The 25,070-nt window shown below is 46.8% G+C and overlaps 1 protein-coding gene across 4 annotated transcripts in view; it reads right to left on the bottom strand.

Annotated features, from left to right (window-relative positions):
• The window catches only part of Isha (Insulator su(Hw) mRNA adaptor), a 148,746-nt gene that overhangs the window by 65,241 nt on the left and 58,435 nt on the right, over positions 1-25,070 (bottom strand). For all 4 annotated transcript variants that reach the window (XM_055065856.2, XM_055065858.2, XM_050169864.3 and 1 more), the window contains 3 exons: positions 18,870-19,090; positions 9,526-9,626; positions 6,058-6,165 (listed from right to left, as the gene is read on the bottom strand). In XM_055065856.2, the coding sequence (XP_054921831.1) occupies positions 6,058-6,165; positions 9,526-9,626; positions 18,870-19,090 (430 nt within the window). The remainder of the gene's footprint in view (positions 1-6,057; positions 6,166-9,525; positions 9,627-18,869; positions 19,091-25,070) is intronic.

Below are 25,070 nucleotides of genomic sequence, written 5' to 3'. Positions count from 1 at the left end.
ACTGCGACGTGGGATGCCATGGACTTGACAAGAGTGAGCTAGGCCTAATGACGTCGTCAGCCAATAGTGATTGCAGGAGCAGCATTCAGCACGACGCAATGAAGTGCAGCCAGTGGAATTGCTCCAACGGCAGAAGCAAGCAGGGGAAAACCCCAACAACTGGCGGGAACTGTGGCAACGGAGCGGAAATTGGACATGTGTACGAGCGTCAACAACTGTGTGGACGGGCAGGCGGAGATGGAGTCATGCTTTAATGTTATCAGTGTGGAAGCGATAAGCGCTTTGGTCTCGCGTCAGAAGTACAGTCTCTGTGGTGGCTCCGTGACTTTTGACTCAGAGGAGCGAAAATACCGCCTTGCCGTCAAGTTTGTCGCCATTTGTGAAAACTGCGGCAATGTTGTTTCAGAGTGGAGCTCGCCGCACGTGATAAACAGCAAAACAGTCAACCCCTTCGTGAACATTGCCACTCGTGCGATGATTAGCACTGGAAATCGACAAACAGAAATGAACGACGTTTTTGCTGCAATGAATATCTCGCACCATGGCCTTCATAACAAAACACAGCAAGGTTATCTCAAGCAGAAGCTGGCGCTGGCGTCGTCGTCTGCTGCCCAAAAGCTGATGGGCGCGTGTGCCCTATCAGTGAAGCCATTGTATAATGACTTGAAACTTGCGAACTCCGGGAATATAGCGGTATGCTACGATGGCTCATGGATGACGCGCAGCCATTTGTCACACATCGGAGTCGGCACGATCATCGAACTTCTGGACTAGTGCTCGACTGCGTTGTGCTGAGCAACTTCTGTGCTGGGTGGATGCGCGGCCCAAAACCTGGTGACCCGCACTACCAAGATTGAAAGGCAAGCCATATGTGCCAATACAGAAAAAAAAAAAAAAAGCAGGGGAGATGGAAGTTAAGACGGCACTTATGCGGTTCCAGAGGTCACTTCAGCTGCACAAACTGAGGTACACCACAGTCCTCTCAGATGGTGATAGTCGCGCATTTCTTGCTCTCAGACAAGCTGAAGTGTATGGCTTTGTGCCAGTCGAGAAGGAAGATTGCGTGAATCCCGTCTAAAAAAGGATGGGGACTGCTTTGTGCACTCTCATTGCCAAACACAAGTGCTCTGCTTCTGAAACACTTGGTGGCAAAGGAAAATTGACAGGTGACCTGATCATCAAACTCAGTGCCTACTAAGGAAGGGCATTAAAATCCAACAAGAAGGATAAATTATGGGGTTTTACGTGCCAAAACCACTTCCTGATTATGAGGCACGCCACAGTGCAGGACTCCGGGAATTTGGACCACCTGGGGTTCTTTAACGTGCACCTAAATCTAGTACATGGGTGTTTTCGCATTTCGCCCCCATCGAAATGCGGCCGCCGTGGCCAAGATTCGATCCCGCGACCTCGTGCTCAGCAGCCTAACACCATAGCCACTGAGCAACCATGGCGGGTAACAAAAAGGATGTGAAGGCTATGCAGAAGACTGTGATGGCAACATACCACCACATCACGTCAAATGACAAGGTTTCAAACCACAGTCTTTGCCCATCTGGTCCAGACTCCTGGTGCTGTCAGAATGCTGTGCAAGCAAAAAATGAGTGGATCCCAAAGCATCCATATAATGTGCCTGTCCATGTTTGCCAAGCCCTTCTACCAGTGTATGAGCGCCTCTCAGAAGAAAAATTGCTTCAAAGGTGTCAGCGTAGCATGACCCAAAACAATAATGAATGCTTGCATTCCATGATTTTGGCATTGGCACCTAAGGAACAGCATGCCTCGCTTTTTACTGTTAAAGCTGCTGTGGCTGAGGCAGTAATGAAATTTATTTTGGGAAACAAGAGAGCTTCATCTGCCATACTCCAGGAGTTTCATTTGAACCCAGGACTACCAAACAGCATGAGAATGGCCGAGAAAGATAACCGGCGAGCAGCATCAGCCCGCAAGCGTGCACCTGTAGACAATCTGCGACAAGCCCTCAAAAAACGCCATTTGGGTAGCTGTAGGCAGATAGATTACATCCCTGGTGGTTATTGACCATTTAGATATGTGGATATATCAATACTTTTTGTTATATTTGAATAAAAAATGAACTTGTCTGTTTTCTTTTGTGTTTTCTTAACACATGAATTTTTGAATATTTACATCCTTCTGGGAGCTATTTAGCAGTAATCGGAGCATTTAGAATTGTAATTTTTGTTGCAGTACTGAGCTACCTGAATAATGCACACAATGGTAGGACTAGATTTTTTGTATCTCTGTTTTAATATTTTTTTTATTGTCCATACATTAAACAGCCACTTTGAACGCATTTTAACAGAAAGCTTTGATGTGCTGTTATATTAATATTAATAAATGTTATACCAAAAAACTATTCCTACCATTATGAAACTTATGGCTCCTAGTATCCAGCTATGTGCCTAAAGCAAGATTTTGATGAGTACAGTGAAAACCTCGTTAAACCGTAGTTGGCCAGAGCTCGTAAAAAGTATGTACTAAACGGTCGTACTGTTTAACCGAATTAGCATGAAATCGCCCACTTACCTGTCGAAAACAGAACTCAGGGAGAGTGCGATGAAAGGGGAAAAAACATGCAGTATTTATTCACTTTGTGCAACAGAAGTGTTATTTTCGTTTGATGCGGCAGTGGCCTAGCTGAGATGACGGCGGCCTCAAACTAACTGAAGCTGCGAGCCACCTTTTCAGCCAGCCCCCTCTTCTCAGCAAACACTCACATGGCAGATTCCTCGTTGGCATTATGTATTCTCCGTGCAAGCGAGCAGTAGTGCTGCAGAAGTCCCGGGGCGCCTTTTTCATTGCCGGGTGTGCCGGAGTTCCGAATACTTTTTGTTTGGAATAGTTACCTTATCGCGCCCTGTTCTCGTCGTGACGCTTGCATTCATGAGGCTGATGTAACGCGCAGCTTCTGCCACTGTCGGGCCTGAATCTCCTGTGCTGTCGCTTTCTGTGTCGTCGTCATCACTGTCGCTAAGTCGACGCTTCGGCAACAACAGAGGCAACGATAGCGAAAAGTCGAACCTCGTAGCCGACATCTCTTTGCCGTCGCAGCAGCACTGCCGATCAACTCCTTCGCATTCCAAATGCCACACGCTGTAGTCAACAGCAGATCCCTGTCGCGTGCCAGCGCCGACTTCTTCATGTCACGTTCGATAGCACGAACAATGTCTAATTTTTCTTCTATGCTGAGCACCCGACGTCTTTTTTGTGAGAGCTTCGGCATGACGCGAGTCCTCGCTTGCACGATGCCACAATGCACTCTGGCACGGCGTCGAAATGATGTTGATATGGCTTCACGCGCAAATGTACAGGGCGCTTGGAGGCCGTTGTTCCGATCTTTGAGGCTTGTTATTTTTGCTGGGCCGCCCGATGGAGACGACGCACCGCCGTGTTTGCGCGATGAAAAGTGGAAACACTACGTTTTAACCGATGCGTACGCAATAAGCTGGTACGGTTTACGCGGATACAAAGCACATTATGTTCAATGGCCGCCGAGTCGGGGATCTGACTTTACTACTTTTAACATGAAACTACTGTTTAAGCGGGTACTGTTTAACGAGGTTTTACTGTAGTTCTTGCTCCATTGTTCCCAGAAACAATGCTAATTAATTTGAGTTAGCTTTAGAACTAATTGGCACATTTGGAATCAGCATAAAAACTGAACAAGACTGTGCAGTTTCACTAAATTTGGTAAAGGGGGTCTTAATGAAGTCATGACATACCAACTTGCCCAAACTGCCACGCTATTGGTCAAAATACCCCTTCCCCCCTTAAAAGTGTTTCCGCGGTCACTGAGTTAGACATGTTCATGCTTTTGTGTGCATGACACCATGCTTGTTAAATTAGTTAGTAAGCAAATGTGTTAAAGTTTATACGGGCGATAAGACTACTATCTTTACTTTTCATATAGCTCTCTACTAATTTGCTATCGTAATCGATAATTCGCCTTTCACACGAAACTATGACTTTTTGTATTTATCGTAACTTTAGTGCATTGCGAGTAAATCTTTGTTTTTTCCAAATAAGAGAAAGTTGTATTTCTCTATGAAAGAATGAGTTGTGCGGTACTGTAAAGGGCTTTTTTTAGGCTTTAGGTCACAGCAAACGGGTACGCGTTACAATTGGGTGTGCATTAGAACCGAGTAAATTCGGTGAGCATGTGTTAGATACTACAGTCGAACCCGACTATATCGAACCCGTTTACATCGAATTATTCTATATATCGAACAATTTCTGGTCACGGTATAGTTACAATGAGTATATATAGCAAAAATTACGCTTACATCGAACAAATATTGCAGTGACTTCCAATATATCGAACGTCAAGCGGCGGAAAAGTGCCCCCAGAAGTTGGCTTTTCCTCGCGGTAGCGGAAAAACCCGGCGGCGCGGCTTCATCCAACCGCTCTCCCTACCGTGACCGCGCTGCCACGGGCTGTTCGGGCGAGCCGTCGACACTTCCCCTGTCGCGCATAATGGGTCCTCCCTCTTTCTCTATCATCTTTCACTTGCCACCCCCCTCTCCCCTGACGACGCTTTGCCGTGCTCCCTCACGGGTTGCAGAATCAAGCGTCCTTCCTTTCTTTAGATCACTATCTAGCGACACTCCCCAGCAAAAAATGATCCTGGCCCGCCTACAGCGCTTGCTCAGACAGCCAATCAGAGGCTCTTGTGCTCTCTTCGTGCAAGATTGCGGAAGTGCGAGTTGTCTGGCTGCTTCTCTGGTTTATCGTGTTTGCGCCTTGAGGGCCTTCTCCCGCAGTGTTGCCGTGATGAAGCGGCAGAATTCGCCTTTCGTCGTGAAGCTCGAAATCATAAATCGCGTCGAACGCGATGAGAAGTTGGATGTCCCCGCAGCGTGCAAGATTCCGAGGAGCACTCTCGGCACGATTAGGGCTAAAGTGGCCAGACTCGCAACCCGGTGCCCATGGCGCCCGACCCGTACGCACGGCCGTGTACGAGGGGTTCTTCATACGTGCCGGTTTCCGCGTGCTCAGTGAGGACTGTAAATTCTGATGAATGCGACGAAGCTGTTGCCGGTGTTGCTGAAGTTTGGAGCGAGCTGTCAAAATTTTCGGGACATTCGAATCAACGGTGGACGAGTTTGTGAGTGCAGATGATGCTGTCGCGACCACGGTAGAGGCCGGAAACGAAGACTACATCGCCGACATCGTACCGAGCACAAACATCGTACCGAGCACAAATGAAAGTAGGCACATTGAGGAAAGCAACTACGGTCCTTTGCCCACATCCTCCGAAGTGATTGGTGCACTCGCATTAGTCCGGCGCTTCTGCGCGAATGCGGAAGGTTGCGGCCTCAGCTGCTCCGACTCCTTAGACAACGTGGGGAAGTGCGTGCGTCGCAGGCAGCGAAATTGCCCAAGCAGAAGAAAATGCAGGACTAATTTATGCCAAACTAAGCTAGTTTCGTTAATAAAGTGATTTTATAAATGGTATGTGCTTTTATGACATCCAATTATTTAGCAGGCGTATATCGAATTATGCTCTATATCGAACTGGTAGGCGTTTTTTTGAGAGTTCGATATAGCCGGGTTTGACTGTATAATGAGACATCATGAGCTATGGTTATTGCTTTAAAATCTTCTAAGAACTGACCAAAAATTGATGTTTTCGATTGGAGATGACGTGTGCTCGACACATTCGCTGTCCCCTAAGCACCGCCAAGACAGACGCTGTCACTAAAGGGGTCGCTATATTAGGGTCCCGATAGAGGTCAAGTGTGTGCGTGCTAACTGGTTCATTTCAAATTATCTGGTCAAGGCCAATTTAGAACCGAAAATAACAAAAGTTTGAGCCCATAGAAATGCACAGGCACTGGCAGGGACCTTTGGTATGGATCTAATGAATTGAAAAATCAAATTTATTAAAGCCGAATTAACAGAAGTAGACTGTACAGCCTCTGTCTAACTGAATTTACTTTCATTATTAAAAAAAAATTAATTATGCTCAGAGTCCATTTTTCTAAGGTGAATTATAAGTATCATACACATTTGCGAAAGAGCAAGGAGAAACGCACCTTGATGAGGCTTCCCTGCAACTTTAGATTTTTCAGTTTTTGCAATGCCCGAAAAGCATCTTGCCTGCGGTCCATACACACATAGGCACAGCCACGAGGAGGAATCATCTGAAAAAAAAAAGAGAGAGAGAGAGAGAGAAAGAGAGAGAAATGTTCACACCAAGATGCAAGGTGAGATCAAGTGTTTTCATATTAGGTTAAAATGCTTTATTATTTATGGTTCACAAATTCACTGTACAATGCATTCTACTAGTACTAACCTATTGGGCTTGAACATTGAGAATAAAGAAACCTGAGAAGAAAGATGGTATGGGTGCATGTAGTGCTTTAATTTTTTCACAGCTCGAACTTTGTGTGTTGCATAAGTAGGAGTGCCAGGTACACATGAATCTTCAAGTTAAACTATTGGCTCATTCTCTTCAAGTCTCACTCAAGCATATCATCTTGCAGTGGGTTCAGTTAACTACTATGTTTGTAAGCATACCGTACTTACTCGAATCTAACGTGCACTTTTTCCCCCGATAAAACGGGTCCAAAAACTGCGTGCGCATTAAATCGAGTAGGTCCCTAATTCTGCATTACCATATCGCCATCGGCATTTCAAAATGGCTTTCTCGCACTGTAGCTTCCTCGATGTGCTGTAATAGGTGTGCTTTTAGTCCACCGTCTCTCTTCCTGGTCTTCCTGTTCTCTGTGTTTGCTCTATCAGCATAAAAGTGCGGACTGCAAAGACACGCCGAGTTTATAATGATGCTGCAATTAAAAGGAAAGTGGTCATTGGTGCGGAGACGGACGGAAATCGGGTAGCATCACGGGCATTCGGAGTTCCCGAAACTTGTGTGCGGCACTGATGCAAACAGGAGAGCACGGCACGGCCGTGCGGACCCTACACATCTAAGTGCACCGTGTTATGTTCTCGTCGCTGAGTTCGTGCTGAAGCGAGAGGCCGCACAAAGGTCAATTCGCTCGCTCCTGCTACCACATTTTCTACTCCAGAGTTTTGATAAAAAGAGTTTCCCGGGTCATTGAGATGTGTTCATGTTTGCTTGTGTGCGCGTGACACCATCCATGCCTGTTAATTTAGTTAGTAAGCGAATGTTTAAAAGTTTATATGGCCAATAAAACTACTACCATATCTTTTCGTATAGCAGTCTACTAATTTGCTATCGCAACCGATGCTTCGTCTTTAGGGGCGAAACCGACTTTTTTTTTATTTATCACAACGTTAGTATATTGGGAGTAAATCTTTGTTTTTCTAAATGAGAGAAAGTTGTTTTTCAATATGAAAGAATGAGGTACGTAGTACTGTAAAGGACTTTTCTTTTTTAGGTCACGGCAAACGGGTGCGCATTACAATAGAGGGTGTTTTTTTTTTTTTTTTTTGGTCACGAAAGAACGGTGAGCGTTACAATTGAAGCCACGTTAGAATCAAGTACTTAAGGTAACTTGCCAGTTTTCTACCCAATGAAGTCTATGTGCGCATTTTTACAGTCAAGCTGTCCATGGCTAGGATCCCAGAATTTCGTCATGGTGTAACTTCGACAGAAAACTATCACCTATGGCTCACACACCCGTAAGGCAGAGGCTACAAGCACTCAGCAAAGTGAAGTAAACAGTGCATACATTCTTTGGAATCATGCATGCAACATACAGAACAGCATAAGTTTGAATAAAGAACAAGCTCAATACAAGCATCTGAACCACAAATGATGATAAGGCACTCCTGCGCTTACCTGCAATGCAAAGTACATAGCCCTCCCCGCATACATTTCCCAGTAAAGATTACCGTTGTAACTACACTTTCGTATGTAAGAGGACCTGCATAGCAACTGATTTGTGTTGCGAGAGTGCCATGGGAAGGCCACATAGAGTGAGGACTGCTTAAGAGCAGCGGGCACACGAGGCATGGCGAATTTCACTTCTCTTTGGCCCACTCTCCGTAGGTGCATGAAGTAGCGGTGCAAGCCAAGCGGCAGACCGTCAAAACATCTTATGCTAATACCGTATTTACTCGCATAATAGTCGCACTCGCGCAATGATCGCACCCCTGAATTTTGTCATCAAAATTCAATTTTTTTTATTTCCCGGGTAATGATTGCACCCCGAACTTGCTGCAGTGATATGTCGTGTGCCAAGTCTAGCTAATAATGATCGCGCTTACCATGTGTCGAATGCTATGCGAACGACTCTTCAAGACAAGCCAAGCGGTCTGCATGCACAAACATTCTTAAGTAGATGCCACATTTCATTATTTCTATCACTTTCCGCACTTCCATGACAAAAATAGGTACAACCACACTTGCCTTTATTATGGGTAGGCTTTATAATGGTTGTGGTCAACAAAAACAAAAAAGGCGCCTTTCGTTTCTTTTCATCTGCACTCGTGGGCACTCAACAAATCGCGAGTTAGTAGCCACGTTTACAATGATACATTAAAAGTGTACCCTATTCATACGCCGACGCTTATAACACAGCTATTCGCCCACCCTTAGCGGAAACGTGCCGTATTAGGATAGTAGTGAAGACAGATGCCGCAGTTTCCTCAGCACCCCGGCCATGCGTTTCTATGTCATGGGCAGCTAAGCGCACCCATCTGTTTCTGTCCCCTCAAAGTGGACATGTCTACGTTATTGCCCCAAACTTGCCGATGCTAATGATATCACTCATAACCGATACGGAAGAAACTGTTTCAATGCACGTAATGTACTCACGAGAAGAAAAAAAAAATCGCGTTTGACTTGCTTCGCCGGCCGACATTTTTGTTTTGGTGTCCCGCACCCGCAGCAAACGCGGGATGCGAAAATGTTTTTTTCTTTTCACAGGAAATTTAACCCGCGTAATGATCGCACCCCTGAATTTGCGTAAATTTTTCTGACAAAAAAGTGCGATAATTATGCAAGTAAATACAGTAACTAGGTAAAGTGCAAATGAATGTTGCCAGGTGAATAATTTCAATCTACATCACAATGGGTAATTGTCCTAGTTGTCATTTACGTCTCTGTCCAACCACCTTCACAGCGTGGACTAGAGACCATCTTTTGCAAAAATGGCATTAAATAAATGACGATTCTGGTGGCACCATTTGTCACCACTACAGTACAACGCCCATTCCACCATAGCGGTGACAGATGGTGCTTCTCAGTTAAACTAAATCAACGTTTTTTGTAGTGCCGTCATCTAGTTAGCAGTTACAGAAAAATAAATTCCTGTCTTTGAAAAAAGCAGCTGAAGTATTACCAGACAGAAGCAAACCATAGTGAACATTTGTCTATCTCGCTAGATTTCTCCATATATCTCTTGGAAGTTCTCGATAAGGTTAGTAGAATCCTGCCAAACTCTCACTTAAGAGGTTTGGGAAGGGTCACATGATGCAGGTAGCAATTTACTCTCTTTAAAAGACATTTTCAGAACACCCATTTTTCCAAAAGTCAAAATGAGAAGTAATCAAGGCACTAACTTGATACTCACATCAATCCTGACTATGGCGCCAAATTCACCAAAGGTGTCGTGTAAGTCCATTTCCGATACCGATTTCGGAACATGTCCAAGCCATAGCGTAGCACTGCAAACTTTACAAAAACAAGCAAAATAACATTTAGCATACAGACAAATAGTAGCCAGGTGTGCATGCGGGCAGATCCAGGGTACTGTCCAGGAAGGAAGGGGGGAGGTCCCCAGGGGAGGGGGGGACCTTCAGGGGGGGGGGGGGGTATTCTGCAAGAATACCCCACCTAGTGGACTGTCCATTTCGGCTGCTGCTGATTGGATGCAGCTGTACGAGTGAGGAGGAGATGAGCAGCCCCAGCCAATCAACAGCAGCCGAAGTGGACAGCCCACTAGGTGGACTCCTACAGAATACCTGCCCTGGATTCACCAGTGTATGAGCGAGACACAGTTGAACCCACTTATAAAGTAAAATCTCGATATAACGAACTTTTGGGGACTGTGCCAAATTGTTTATTGTTCTGAATGGTCATTATAGTCAAAGCCCCAAAATTTAACATTTCGCCCATCAACCTATCATTTAATTAATTGGCGCCATATAAGCTATCCACAAAAACACCTCTCTTGGCTCTGGGCCCATGCTATTGCTATTTCCCATAGATTCCGCCACCACGCACCACTCCAGCACTGCATATAGGGTGGCACATGCAAAAGAGATGTTGATGCTGCGAAAATACCCAACAAAAAAGAAGCTCCATGTCGCCTATAAAGTGTAATGTTTAGTTTTTTGTTTATTTTTCACATTTCTTGCCATGGACACCGCAACTATCTCGCTCTAGGCAGACACCTGAACTATTCCAAAATGCAAGCACCTGTGAACAACACCGTCCGGAAAGTATGACCGTGTGGCATCGCCGTTAGAACAAAGGTACATTTCTCCGCACGTGTAGTTTGTACGGCTGCAGAAAGAAGCGCAAAAGAAAGAAGAGACACGCCTCTGTTGCTAGGTGACACTTGTTCGGGCGGAGCACGCACTCCCAAAACCTGATGCGTCGTCGGTTCAATAGGAAGGGAAAAAAGAAAAATCCCCTTCTGGAATATTCCCCCCCCCCCCCCCCCCCCCCCCCGGCCCCGTCTCGGGTTTCCCAAACGCATGGACTCTGGCATCCACTTTCTGCACCTTGTCATCTGCTAGCCCACTGTTCCGGATGCTGTAAAGGATACAGGAAATCTAAGAATCCCCAGATTTCGAAATACCATATTTACATGATTGTAAGTAAACATATTTTTTTAAAACTTGAAAAACTGAAGTTAGGGGGTCAACTTACAATCGAAACCAAAACATGGCACCGCTAAAAAAGCTAGACCAACGAGATATGAAGGGAGCTACAATGTAGTTGCAACTTTGTTTGCTCTACGGCCCTACCCGTAGCTTTCCACTATCCCCTGCATTTGTTCGCTTTTCGGAAGGGTTTCTTTACATTTTTGAGTTTTGCAGTGCACACAACACTCATGAGCAGGTGTCGATAGTTGATGGAAGCGCCGCTGTTCCATTCGCGGCGGCACCCTCAGAACGGCGGCACTTGCGGCGAGTATCGGTAGTTCATGGAAGAGCAGACACCACTCACGGGTTTCTCCTTGCCTGTTGCGCTTAGCTTTCTCTATAGTTTTACGAAAGGCATTGGTTTGACGCGTTCCACTTGACTGCCGGCTACGTGCTACTTCTATGCTTCCTCAGTCGTCATGAATGCTCCAGGCCCACTAATCATTCGGCACTCGTTCACAGCAGCGTTCAAGAGGGCTGCCATCCTTTATGTCGAAGAAACAAATCACTGCGCAGCGGGCCGCAAGTTCGATGTTTCTGAATGGGTGGTGCGAGAGTGGCGACTACAGCGAAGCGAAATTTTCACCTGTGACGGCAAGTGCGGAATTTCTCACGTGCCAAAGTCTGGACGCTTTCCGGAGCTGTAGGCTAAGCTTGCAGCATACGTCGCTGAAATGTGCGATCGGTCCCTGCCAGTAAAGTGCGACATGAACATAAAACAAACCCGGATCTTCGCCTTTTAAGGACCTACTCCGCTGTGAGTACGAGTGGCTGGCGGCAGAAGACCGTGAAATTACGCCAACCAGACCTGTCAAAAGAGCCTCCCTGACGCCTGCGTGTGGTTGGGTGCATTCGGCGTGGGCCGCTGTTCCACAAGATGTCGTGGTGCGGTCGTTTGCCAAATGTGAAATTTCGCTGGACGACGATGCGCTGTGGGACCGTAGCAGTGCTGATGATGGCAGCACCAGTTAAGAGTCCAGTAACCATGTCAGCTACTAAAAAATTTTCGTTCTCGAATGCGCCCTCAGCTATGCTCTCCTTTTTCTTTTTTTCCTGCCACGCAATATGGGGGGTTGACTTACAATCGTGCAAATACGGCAAGTGCTTCTAACCGATGACGTGATCGTTGGGACTGTGCTTGCATCAGATAGCGATGGCAGTGACGACACGGTAGGGCAGACTGCCTCAACGTTGTCCTCACAAGAGGCCCAGAAGATGATTCTGCCCCTCCGGAGCTTTGTTTTCGTGAGGAGCCTTCCGCTGCACTACATGAAGCACCTGGAGAAGGGTGTCGGCAAGCTTCGCACAAAGCGGCAAGGCTGACGGACATAGTGTTTTCTCGTGCAGGCCAGTGAGAAGTACGTGGTGAGATGCTTGTGGTGATATCGTCTCAGCGTTTAGTCTTCTAAATTTCTCAAGCTGATAGGCTGCTGCAACAGCCTTGTCGCAATTTTTCACCAAAGCGATGCCTCAGCAGTGCTTGCATATCACTTGCCACTCGTGACCCCTGTTAAGAACGGCCAGCTGCAGTGCAAGTTTGCTAGCCAGTTACGCCAGCGATGGCAACCTCATCTTGGAATGCCGCCGCCAACTTCTAGCCACGGCGTGGCTAAGTCGACTTAGTGTCAGGAACAATACGCGCATCCTCCACTCTCCGTCGCTTCAGCTAGGATGCGTTCGACAAAGTAGGCTTTGTGCTGAAACCGTCACCGTTGCGCTCTAGCCTCATCGCCGTTGTGACTGAAGGAGTTCGACGAAGCAGGCTTTGTGCGCAACACCACAACGCCGATGCAGGCTCCTTCCCACGCACCGACCAGGACGCAAGACAACGCGCTACCCGGAACGGCTCCGAGTTCTACGAAGCCCCTCTGACGTCGGCTCCGGACCATCGTACCGGTGTGTATGCGTGTGTGTGTAATCCGTCCCGGAGAGAGGCGGCCTGTTTAAAATGACTGAACGAACGTTCGCGTCACCTTGCATCGGGAGAGGACCGAGTGTTTAAAAACCGCTGTTGTGTGGCTGCTCAGGCCACTCTCTCTCAAGCAGTCATGTTAGACTGATGTACTTTCTCAAACAGTCATGTTAGACTGATATAAATACTGTAAATAAACCCTTATTCCTCGTTCTCGATGAGAAGCAGTCCTTCCCTTCATCAACGTCCTCAGCGTGGATAAGTTGGACGACGGCATGGGCCAGCTACCTTCTAATTCATGCCCGACTCCAATCTTGACAACGGATCACAAGCGATGGGATTGAGCCCCCAATCCTGACATCCCTCTTTGCAGTTGTTACAGAAGTGCCATTCTTTAATGCCAACAGCCGCGGCTTGTTAAACGCAATCGGAGTGCCCAGGAAGCAGTAAAACGAGTGAACACAATCACCAGCCAGATAGAGGAAGGTGGTGGGGAGGGGCACTGGTTTCCCCACCACTACAGTTTTCTCACAACAGCTATGCCATCGCCCAATTTTAATTTTTTTCATGCCACCCGGTTATAACAATGGAATTTTCGTGGCACCTGAATATTGTTATAAGTGCGTTCGACTGTATACGCCCAATTTTGGCAAAGATTCCCTCTAATTTCATCCACTGTAGCCAATAGTCTATTGTAGCATGGTCCGTTAAATCCGAAAGTCTGTTGTACGTGGGTCCGTTGTAACGAGCGTACACTGTAAAACATTTCTACAGTGCAGTCCACTTATAACGATACCACATATAATGATATATCGGTTATAACGATGGGTCGACATGAGAGTGTCATTTTATGCATTAGGTCTATGGGGAAAAAAACCATTTATAACGATAGGTTATTCACCGCATATCGGATATAACAATCAAAATTTTGCACTCTGGACGGCGTTTTCCGTGCCAAATAATCGTAACGTTTGCGTTGCTTAGTTCCCTGAAACGAACGATGTCGAGACGAGGCGATGTTTACCTCCGTAAGTTCGTATCTGCCGCCATTACCGCGCAGCGCGTCTCGCCCCGCCTGCGCACGAGTAGGCGCAGCCAACATTGGCGCAGCGCGCCACAAGATGGCGCTAGCTGCTTCATGCGCATCAGCCACAGTTGCTCCGATAGAGAGAGAAAGAAAAAAAGCGACAAGCAAAGCGGCGCGGTGGCGCCCGTCCCGCGTCTCTCTCGCGATAGCAGGCTGACGCCACCGAAGCAGCGTGCAACAAACGGTTCAGCCCAGTTCGAAGATGGCGCCGACAAAGCGCAAAGCTGTGTCGCTTGACACGAAGATTGATATTTTGCAGGACTCTCGATGCAGCTTCAAGGTGAGCGCCCTCGTGAAGAAGTATGAGCTCGTTCAGTTAACGATATCAACCATCTTGAAAACCGGGAGCACCGCGATTGTGAAGGCAGGAGCTATCAGCGGCCATTCTGATCAGCGGAAAAGGGGTTAGAGACCCTTTGTACGCCGATGTTGAAGAGGCGCTTTACCAGTGGTTCATCACCAATTGCTTCAAGAAGGCGGGCTTTGTGCGTAAGGACGAACTTCCCCAACCCGCTGAGACCGACCCGGTGGAATTCGCTGACATAACCGAGCTCTGGGAGCTCGTTCCTACTGGTGTCACAGGTGGTGTGTCGAAGGAGGAGTTTTTGACTGCAGACAGTGCTGCCTCGTTCTGCGATGAGGTCACCGACGAGGAGATCGCCGAAGATGTGCTGTCTCGACAGACGGAAAGTTGTGCGACGGTGGCGACGGCATCAGCGACAGTGACAACGAGATCGACAGTGGCTCCTTGACCCCGACCACGATGTCCACGCAAAGTGCACTGTCGTCGATCGACTCCTTAATTGATTTTATGCATGCTAAAGGATTGCCGCCAGTGTTCGCGCAGAAGCTGGAATCCATGCACACCGCGGTTGTGAAGCTGAAGCTGCCGCAAAAGCAAGTGCAGATTTCAGACTATTTCGGCGCGCCTAATCCTTGACACGGTCATTGGCGCTAGAAATAAAGTTTGTTTTTCACGGCCTACTGTATACATCATCTATTCTTTAGAGCAAGTAGTGAATTCGAGTTCAGAGCTGCAAGGGTAAAGAGCGCAAACGCGTTAAAAAATTTTTTTTTTTTTTGGTAACTGCAGTCCAGATATAGCGATCATCGGTTATAACGATCATATTTTTCGTCTCTCTCGATATCGTTATAAGTGGACTGCACTGTATAGGAAATGGTTCGGTGCCACGAAAAATTTCGACTTAGCCAATTTTTTGAGATATGCGAGTTCAAGTTAACGTGGTATTACTGTACAATCGAACCTCTATATATCGAACAGCACGGTGATCGCGAAATAGTTCGATATAGCCAGAATTCGATATATAAAATCATGTAAGAAACGCATTGAGAACTTCTGCAAATCAATCAATGAACCAAGAGTGCGATCGGGGATCGTTGTTCAGAGCGCGCTTCATTGGTGCCGCGCACAATTGGCCTAGGCTGTGCCGACTTAGTAAGCCATGAGCGGGCGGTCGACTGTGCCGCACGCAATTAGCCTACGCAGCACTGTCTTTGTCAGCCACGCGAAGTCGTCACGCCTAGGCCAATCGCGTGCGGCACAACTGAATGCGCGCTACCAACAACAATCGCCGATCATGCCCCAAGCGTGGTGCAGTCAATACTCACTTGAAGCTTCACACAAAGTATTTATTTATTTGGCTGAAAGTACTGCAGCAATGTAGCCTGCTTCTTATTGGCAGCCGCGTGCTTAAACATAAGAGTCCTCAACATTGTCTAAATAATCCAGAAGCGATAGGCCAGTGCCCTTTATTGTGCCACAGTAGCGGTGAAGAAGGGCCAAAGCAGCAACAGCCCCAGTTGAAATCGGGAGCAGGGCAACATCGGCACTTGCGAGATTAACCTCAACAGCGTCTACGTTTGGACGCTACTCCTGCTGCGATCTCCACGTCCATCAAAGCATTTTGAAACACTGTCAATAACAAAGTATTAGGTGGCATCTGCCAAGGCATCTATGAGTGAGCCCAGTGAGCGTGCGCTGTCGTGCGTCTCTGCGGATGTAAACTACCAGTCCTCGCGAGGCGCGGCACCGAGGAGGCGTCAGTGCGGCGAATGCAATGCGTCGTTGACGTTGTCGCACTAGCCAAGCCGCTGCGTGCATAAGCCGCTACGTTCAAATGGCTCCCTCGGTGCAATCGATTGTGTGCAGCTATAGTGCGCAGTAGTCAGGAACGCCCATCGCGCCACCGCTACTTTCGAGGGTGTGACGGGAAAGCTCACCGCCTGTCAACAGAGCGCACGTGGTCTGGGGTGGTGGAGTTCGATATATCCATCTTACGTCCGACCCCGCTCGAAATAAAAAATTAATGCGTGCGATATTCCAGGTGATATAGAAAGTGTTCAATATACGCAATAATTCGATATATCCGTGTTTGATATATCTAAGTTTGCCTGTATTTATATTTTCGTGATGCCTGACTAGCACTGAGCATGTCGACTAGCAGCAGCATTTTTGCACTATGATAACATAGCATACTTGGCACCAAGCCAGAAATGCTGTCGCTCCTAAATGCCGATGTGTCTTGCACTGGTCACATGGCAATTAAGGGGGGGCGCTGCTTTCGCATAGCGAAAAATTGCCAAAACATCGTTTTTTGAAAATCACATTTTCAGTTTCTATAACCCTTTTTCTATCTGATACCCAAATATCATCACTTTAAACCACTTAGAAGCGCTCTAAAAAATTCGTTTTATTAGGCAAGGTGGCGAAAAATCTCGCGGAAATCAAGAAAGAACAGCGTTTTTCAAACCACAATATCTCCGGAACGGCACGAGCGAGCGCCGCCATCTTGGTCTCGTTGGAAAGCGCATTTCTCTGTCTTCAAATTTGCTGCTTCAGCTATCTACTCCATACAGAAACAAGCGCACAAAAAGCAAATTATTGAAGGTCAAGCCGGAGTCTGCGATTGGCCGCGCCTGCCACGTGACTCTAGTGCAGTTCGCCATTGGTCCTGCGCTCGCGTCGTCTCCTCTGCTCTTTGCGCCTCACGAGTCTGGACGTCTCCAGTCTCCACTCGCCGTAATTTCAACGTGTCGAAACGGGCACCATGCGGACATCGCATTAGCATGGCCCATCCCTATGCTTGTGGACATTTCACACTCGCGGTTAAGCATTCAGAACATCGGCGACGCGGATTTTGTGAACAATATCCACGCGTGGAATCCTCGGACATGCGGCTAAGCCTTTCAGCACTCGGTGTTTCAGAATTCGTGATGAAGCACATCGCGCACGCAATCCTTGGACACATGGCTAAGCATTTCGCGCCTAGGAAGCCTCCGACTCGGCGATAAAGCACATCATGCGCGGACTTCTCGAACCCTCGCCTAAGCATTTTGTGCATTCGCACCTGACACTGTGCAAATAAACGCATCGAGTGTCGACTCCCCGAGCCCACGACTAGGCATTTCGCGCGTCGGCACCTCAGACTGCGCGAATAAGCGCATCGGCACTTCGAAGTGCGCAACTAAGCACATCGCGCATCGGCTCCTTGTACCTGCGGCTAGGCATTTCGCATATTGGCACCTCGAACCCGCAACTAAGCATAGCGCGCGTTCACTCTATTATCATATTGTCACGATAGCTCGTAACAATATCTATCATACAACTCCACAAAGAGAACCTCATCATGAGCTCTGTTCACTAGGCCCCTTGGGCTGGCACAGACACCTGGCTGCAGAAGTGATTGAGGCATCATGTAAAAGTACAATTCTGGAAAGCACCTAGCTGCTGCAAATTTATCACTGGCTTTCTGATCCTAAGTTCTACAGCCATTGTCAAGTAAAGATGACTTGGGAAGCTGCTGACACTCAGAGCCTTCATTCACTAACATGGTCAACTCTACCAAAAAAAAAAAAAAAAAAAAGAAAGCCTCACTGATTGTACTGGAGATTGCTATCAATCGGGCAGCCTGCGGGTACAGGCTGCCTGAATGTACACTGGAACTATATTCATGCCCACACAGAGTTCTGCACGTCACTTGGTTTGAAACCCAGGCACCATGCTCTTTGTAGAGCAGCAACAAAGAATGCCCTATAAACAGAAAAAAAAAAGGGGGGGGGGGGGGGAAGCACACCAGACCAGAGGCCACACGTACAAGAAGCCCCACATCACAACACACCCCAAAGACTACAAATTTGGTGCCTTTTAGAGAAGTGCGGAGAAGGTGAAACTGCCATTTTTCAAAACTGTTTTTCTGCCTTTCTTCTCAGTTTCTGGAACTTTTCTTTGTTACCGTTTAACATATTTTGACTCCGGTTTTGTTGCCACGTTCCTTGGGCTACAGTGCAGGTCGTGACATTTTCGCCTTCTTATCTTGACCCTTTGTAAGTTTACAATATAGCTATTTGTCTACCCCGAAAGTGCGCTTGATGCGAAAGTAACATAATATATGGCACTCAAAAACGTTTGTGTTCCGAAAAAAAAAAAAAAAAAAAAAAGGGAATAAATAAATATATATATATATATAAAAAAAAGCAAGAATGTCACGACCTTCAGCACGCATTTAGCTACGCAGTCAATACTTAACAAGCCTTCTATCACATTTTTTAAGTTCCGCAGGCTCTCCAGAAAGTTAGAGGGAGAAAAATTCTGCTCAATTAAATTGAATAAGATGTTCTCAAGATATCACTGAAACTTTCAGGGAAGCAGGGAGACATTCTACACATTTGTGCCAATTTTCATCAAAATCCATGTAGATATAAGGAAGTTGATTTTCAAAGCCACAACCTCTTTTATGGTATCACTGAATATGGCAGTCCGAGAATACAGCACACCTTTTGGGGTAACTTGAGAAATAAGGTCACTTATTTTGGAATGAATCTCATATTTCAGACTCCCGAGTATTCTGACTTTTTGGCAGTACCTGTACAGTCAGAATTATCAGTCAGCAACTTTGTAAGTGTTTTCGACTGTGAGGTTAAAACCATTCATTATTGTTACAAGTGGGTTTGACTGGATGTAGGTTTGACTTTATCTCGTTTGTTTTGCAAATAAGTAAATAAATCAATAAGCAGTACACCCTCACCGCTAAGGCAATTCTTCTTCACAGGTGGGAAGCCTTTCCGACGTCGCTCTCTCTCACGTTCCCGCTCCTTCTCTCGAACACTTTCTCTGGTCTCGCGCTCCCTCGAACGATCCCCCTTGGTTGTGCTGCTATACCGATTACCAGAAGCACGAGATGGTGATCGGGAACGAGAGCGGCCTCGCCGCCTCGGAGAGCGTGATCGACTGTGCCTTCGCCTGTCCCTGCAGTAGCAAGCACAAGATGAGGAGCCACAAAACTTTCTCTCAACATAGTAAACAGACCCAGCCACATGCCATACATGCCGTGGTTGGGTCCACACCACCAGAGATATCAGATGCAGCATCATAGCCATCCCAAAATGGGGACAGATCACCTTTTCATTAATCTTGCTGTTACTTCATTTTGTGCTCTACTATGACCTAGAGCAGTATTCTCGGCTAATAACTTTCAGAGGTACTATCGCTTTCGCAAGATTTCGCGCGACACAGCACTGAATGCATCGGCATAATCGGCCACCAGTGTTTCTGGGGCTGTGCCAAGCTCGCTATCTGCGCACAGTGCCAGGAACGTTGTTGGCCACATACTTCAAGAAGTCCGTTGCGAGTCTTGTGAAAGTGACAGCAGTATCTAAAGTGATTGCTCAATAATACCGTGTCTGTGTGCTGGATATAAGAGGACAATGACTCACAAATGGTGAAGACAACATGCCGCTTTTACTATGAATGCTCAATAAAAGATATTCTCACCTGTCAAGGTAAACTCTTTACGTCACATCTTTTTTTATTGCTAAAGTGGGGGCATGCTATATATTTTTTAAAAAGATTTACAGCATATTATATGGGAGTCGCACGGTGCATTTTTGACCGCGATTGACTCCTTTACTCAAGATATGGGCCAGTTGCGGTCAAGTTTCAATCTGGATCAGGTTTAACCACAGTTGAAGTAGCAGTGCGACCCTGGTATCACATTCAGAAGCACTTTGATTTTCTTAATAGAAGCTCCAGGTAAGTTACTTAAAGCCTAATCAGGTAAATACGGAAATGAAAATAGTTTTGTATTTTAGAAGCCAAGCTACTATCTTCAGTCTTCAATCGTTTTTAATTACAAGAGCATACTGTCTCCAAATTTTCGGAGTTTGTAAAAAGTAAATCAAAATTGAAATCTGCACAAGAACAATCTTTACAGAAGTCCCCAGTCTCCTTTTCAGCCGTAGTAAAAGCATTATTTCACAACAGGCAGGCGTCCCATGGTAGCAACAACCAACTTTGGTACACCAGGCATCTTAGGGAGGATGCGGCTTTCGCATCGCGAAAAATGGTCAGAAAATAGATTTCTTGAAAATCAAATTTTCAGTTTCTATAACTCTCTTTCTATCAGATTCCGAAATATCATTTGTATAGACCACATAGAAGTGCTCTAAAAAATTTTGTTTCATCAGCCAAGGTGGCAAAAAATTTCGCGGAAATCACGGAAGAACGGCCTTTTTCAAGCTGGAACGGCGCAACCAAGCGCCGCCATCTTGGTCTCGTTTGTGGGGGTTCTCACCAGTGCTCTTGGGACAAAGGAACGACAACACAGTAGTGCAAACAATCACAAGGGCATTTATTGCACCTTTCATAGATCAGATTGCCTGCTAGCCGAGTTGCTATCCACAAGACATGCCGATGGGCGCATGACAAATTGCGGAAGTCTGACTCACCGCGACCAGATAACGAGTGAATATGTTCACCCCGTGCTGGACACCAACGCCTGATCGTTCGCGCGTTCGAACGAGGCCTCGCGAGACGGTCTCGCAGAAGCATGGATTGGCGCACGCGAGGGACGTCCGCGCCACTTGCCGACCCGGAGCCAAAGAGGAAAAGCCTTCTCCTTTCCGCGCCCAAGTAACCCCGCTGTTAGGTGGCGTTAGCAGAGCCGCACTTGCGCCATCTCTCGCGATGCGCTTCAACCACACCGATTGCCGCCGGCATCAAGCCACGCAGCGAAGCCGGATTACAGGAGACGGGAGCTATGTGGGAAGACAACATATCAGGGGACGCGTGAGAGTCACGCATCCCCACCTGTTGGCGTTGGAAAGCGCATTTCTCCGCCTTCAAATTTGCCGCTTCAGCTATCTCCTCCGTACAGAAACGAGCACACAAAAGCAAATGATTGAAGGTAGTGCCGGAGTCTGCGATTGGCCGCACCCGCCATGCGAGTCCAGCGAGGTTTGCCATTGGTCCAGCGCTTGCGTTGTCTGCTCGGCTCTTCGCACCTCGCAAGCCTGGAAGTCTCCACTCGCTGTAATCTCAACATGTCAAAACGGGCGCCACGCGGACATCGCAATAGCATGGCCAATCCCTACGTTTGTGGACGTCTCAGACCCGAAGCTAGGCATTCTGAGCATCGACGATGCGGACTTCGCGACCAAGATTCGCATGTGGAATCTTTGGACATATGGCTAGGCCTTTCAGCACACGGTGTTTCGGAATTCGTGACCAAGCACATCGCACACACAATCCTCATACCGCGGCTAAGCATTTTCGTGCACAGAAGTCTCAAAAAAGAAAAAGAGGGGGGGGGGGGGGGTTAACGTGCCAAAACCACTTTCTGATTATGAGGCATGCCGTAGTGGAGGACTCCGGAAATTTCGACCACCTGGGGTTCTTTAACGTGCACCTAAATCTAAGTAAACAGGTGTTTTTGCATTTCGCCCCCATCGAAATGCAGCCGCTACGGTCGGGATTCGATCCCCCGACCTCGTGCTCAGCAGCCCAACACCATAGCCACTGAGCAACCACGGAGGGTGCATAGGGGTCTCCGACTCGTCGATCAAGCACATCGTGTGTGGACATCTCGGACCCTCGTCTAAGCATTTTGTGCATCGGCGCCTTCAACTGCACGAATAAGCGCATCGAGTGTCAACTTCTCGAGCCCACGTCAAGGCATTTCGCACATAGGCACCTAGCTCGGACTGCGCGAATAAGCGCATCGATCGTCCCCTCCTCGAGTCTGCGACTAGGCATTTCGCATGTCGGCACCTCGGACTGCATGAATAAGCGCATCGAGTGTCGACTCCTTGTATCTGCGGCTAGGCATTTCGTGCGTCGGCACCTCAGACTCGCAACCAAGCGTATTGCGCGTTCGCTCTATTATCATACTGCCACGATATCTCGTAACAATATCAATCATACCACCCTTTCATAAAGAGAACCTCATCATGAGCTCTGTTCACTAAGCCCCTTGAGCTGGCACAAGCACCTGGCTGCAGAAGTGATCGAGGCATCATACAAAAGTACAATTCTGGAAAGTACCTAGCAGCTGCATATCTAACACTGGCTCTCTGATCCTAAGTTCCACAGCCATTGTCAGGTGAAAATGACTTGGAAGGCTACTGACACTCAGAGCCTTCATTCAGTAACATGGTCAATTTTACCAAAAAAAAAAAAAGAAATGCCTCACTGATTGTACTGGAGACTGCTATCGATGAGGCAGCCTGCGGGTACAGGCTGCCTGAATGTACACTGGAACTATATTCATGCCCACACAGAGTTCTGCAGGTCACTTGGTTTGAAACCTAAGCACCGTGCTCTTTGTATAGCAGTAGCAAAGAATGCCCTATAAAAAGAAAAGGGGGTGGGGGGGGGGGGGGGGGGAGCACACTAGACCAGAGGCCACATGTACAAGCCCCACATCACAAAACACCGCAAAGACTTGCCAAAAACTTGCCGCGGGAGCTCAGAAGGCATCAATAAGCTCATTTTGTTTTTTTTCAAGTTTTCTCAGAATCTAATTTTTGGTGTTTCTTGAACTTACCGAAACGCTATCTCAGTCTTCAGTGCACATAGAACCATAATTTTAACAGCAGCATGTAGCTACATGTGTGTACTATACAATGCTAGAAGCAGATTTTTTAATTTCACTTTTGTAAATTTTAAGATCTGCCTACTAATTGGAACACATGATTGCCATGCCTGAAAATCGAACTCCAAATTGATGTAAAATTTGTAATACCTGCAATATAAAAAAAGTAGTCCTACAGTTGTGTTTCTTACACTTTGTAGTATTCAGCCGTATGTCTTTATAAACATTCTGGCTTATACTCTTCTTACATTTGTTCTGATAAACAATAGGTGATTAAATTTAATTATATCTGGAACCACTCAGCATGAAAAACTCTGTCTGGGTGACAATTTGTATTAAATTTAGTCAAAAGAAAAAAAAAGTTTCTAAATAGCTCTTCCCCCCTTAAAGAAGCAACTAAGCACCATTTAACTTTCCTTTGAAAGCAATACATTTAAGGGGGGAAGCGGCAATTGAAGTGGTCAAATTCTTAAAATTTGCTATTGTCTGATTTACCATATTTACTCGCACAATGATCGCACACCTGAATTTTGTCGTCAAAATTCTATTTTTTTTTAATTTCTTGTGTAATGATCGCAACCCGAACTTGCCGCAGCGATATGTCTTGTGCCAAGTCTAGCTCATAATGATCGCGCTTACCATCTGTCGAATGCTACGCGAACGACTCTTCCAAGACAAACCAAGCGGTCTGCACGCACCAAACATTCTTAAGTAGACGCCTCATTTCATTACTTTCATCACTTTCCACACTTCCAAGACAAAAAGAGGTACAACCAAACTTGCCTTTATTATGTGTAGGAATTATAATGGTTGTGGTCAACAACAAAAAAGGCGCCTTTTGATTCTTTTCATCTACACTCGTGGGCCCATAACAAATCTCGAGCGGCAACGATAGTAGCCACGTTTACACTGATACGTTAGATGTGTACCCTATTCATACGCTGAAGCTTGTAACACCGCCAAGATATTCGCCCACACTTAGCGGAAACGTGCCGTATTAGGATAGTAGTGAAGGCAGATGCCGCAGTTTCCGCAGCATGCCGGCCATGTGTTCTTATGTCACTGGCACCTAAGCGTGCCCATCTGTTTCTGTCCTCTTAAAGCGGACATGGCTACGTTATTACCGTAAACTTGCAAACATTAACGATATTATTCATTACTGATATGGAAGAAACTATTTCAATGCACGTAATGTACTCACGAGAAGAAAAATAAAATCTCGTTCGGCTTGCTCCGCCGACCGCCATTTTTGTTCTGGTGTCCCAGACTACATACAGCGGCAGCCGCCCATTTGTTGACCTGTTGTCATCCCGCAGCAAACACGGGATGAGAATTTGTTTTCTTTTTGCGGGAAATTTAACCCGCGTAATGATCGCACCTCTGAATTTGCGTCAATTTTTTTTACAAAAAAGTGCAATTATTACGTGAGTAAATACGGCATTTATTTTTTCGCGATCCACAGCCTTTATTTGCCTCATGGTGAAATATTATAACAAAATACGTGGCAGACATTGAGAAAAAAAGCACTTTCCTAAATAGCGAAAAAATCGGACTTCAGAAGGCCCCGTCGCACCGCGGATCGCCCGGCTATGCGTTGACACAGCACCGCCATCTTGGTATCATCGTAAAGAGGAGAGATCGGAGCTAAAGATAGCCGGAGCGATGCATTTCCTCACAGAAAAATAAAGCAGCAAACACAAGCAAAAAGAAAGGCAACTGTGGCATTGCAAATGGGCGCAGCAGTCACTTGGGGCACAGGGTATGCTCCTATTGGCTGTTGTAGATTTGAATTGCTGACGAACCTCTCTGGTGCACATTTGCGCAGCAGCGAGCTGTGCGTTCCGATCAACGTGATCAACGATCGTGGCAGCTTACGTGCCTTTCTGTGATGAGCCCCAAAGGAATCAAGTTCTGAATGGCCCATGTGTACGGAAAGGCGTGGAAAGGCGTGGAAAAGAGGGAGAAGACTACTCATAGAAGCGTGCGCTGCCGAGCTTCTTAACGAGGCACGACTTGCACACGTGGGTGAGTGGGAAAGCATGCGCGCATGCAGTGCTGATGACGTAACCACATAACACTTACGCGACCGTGGGCTATGGTGAAGGTGCGCCTGTGTGATCATGACGGCAACGCGACAACGGCGGAGCAGAAGTTTTCACATCAAATATTCAACAGCGGATTTCAGCTCCAACTCTCAGTAATGAAGACGTTGCGCAACGAGAGACAAGAGTGGACACTTTGAATGCACTGTCATCTGCTTCTGCACAACGGATGGATGCACGATGATCAAAAAGGCAACTAAGGTGCACGAAACTGCTGCAAGAATGCAAAAAAACTACGTCAAAACGTAAAGAAAAT

This window comes from Dermacentor andersoni, chromosome 6 (assembly GCF_023375885.2).
Source record: "Dermacentor andersoni chromosome 6, qqDerAnde1_hic_scaffold, whole genome shotgun sequence".
Taxonomy (NCBI): domain Eukaryota; kingdom Metazoa; phylum Arthropoda; class Arachnida; order Ixodida; family Ixodidae; genus Dermacentor; species Dermacentor andersoni.
This window is presented reverse-complemented; position numbering and strand designations above follow the sequence as displayed.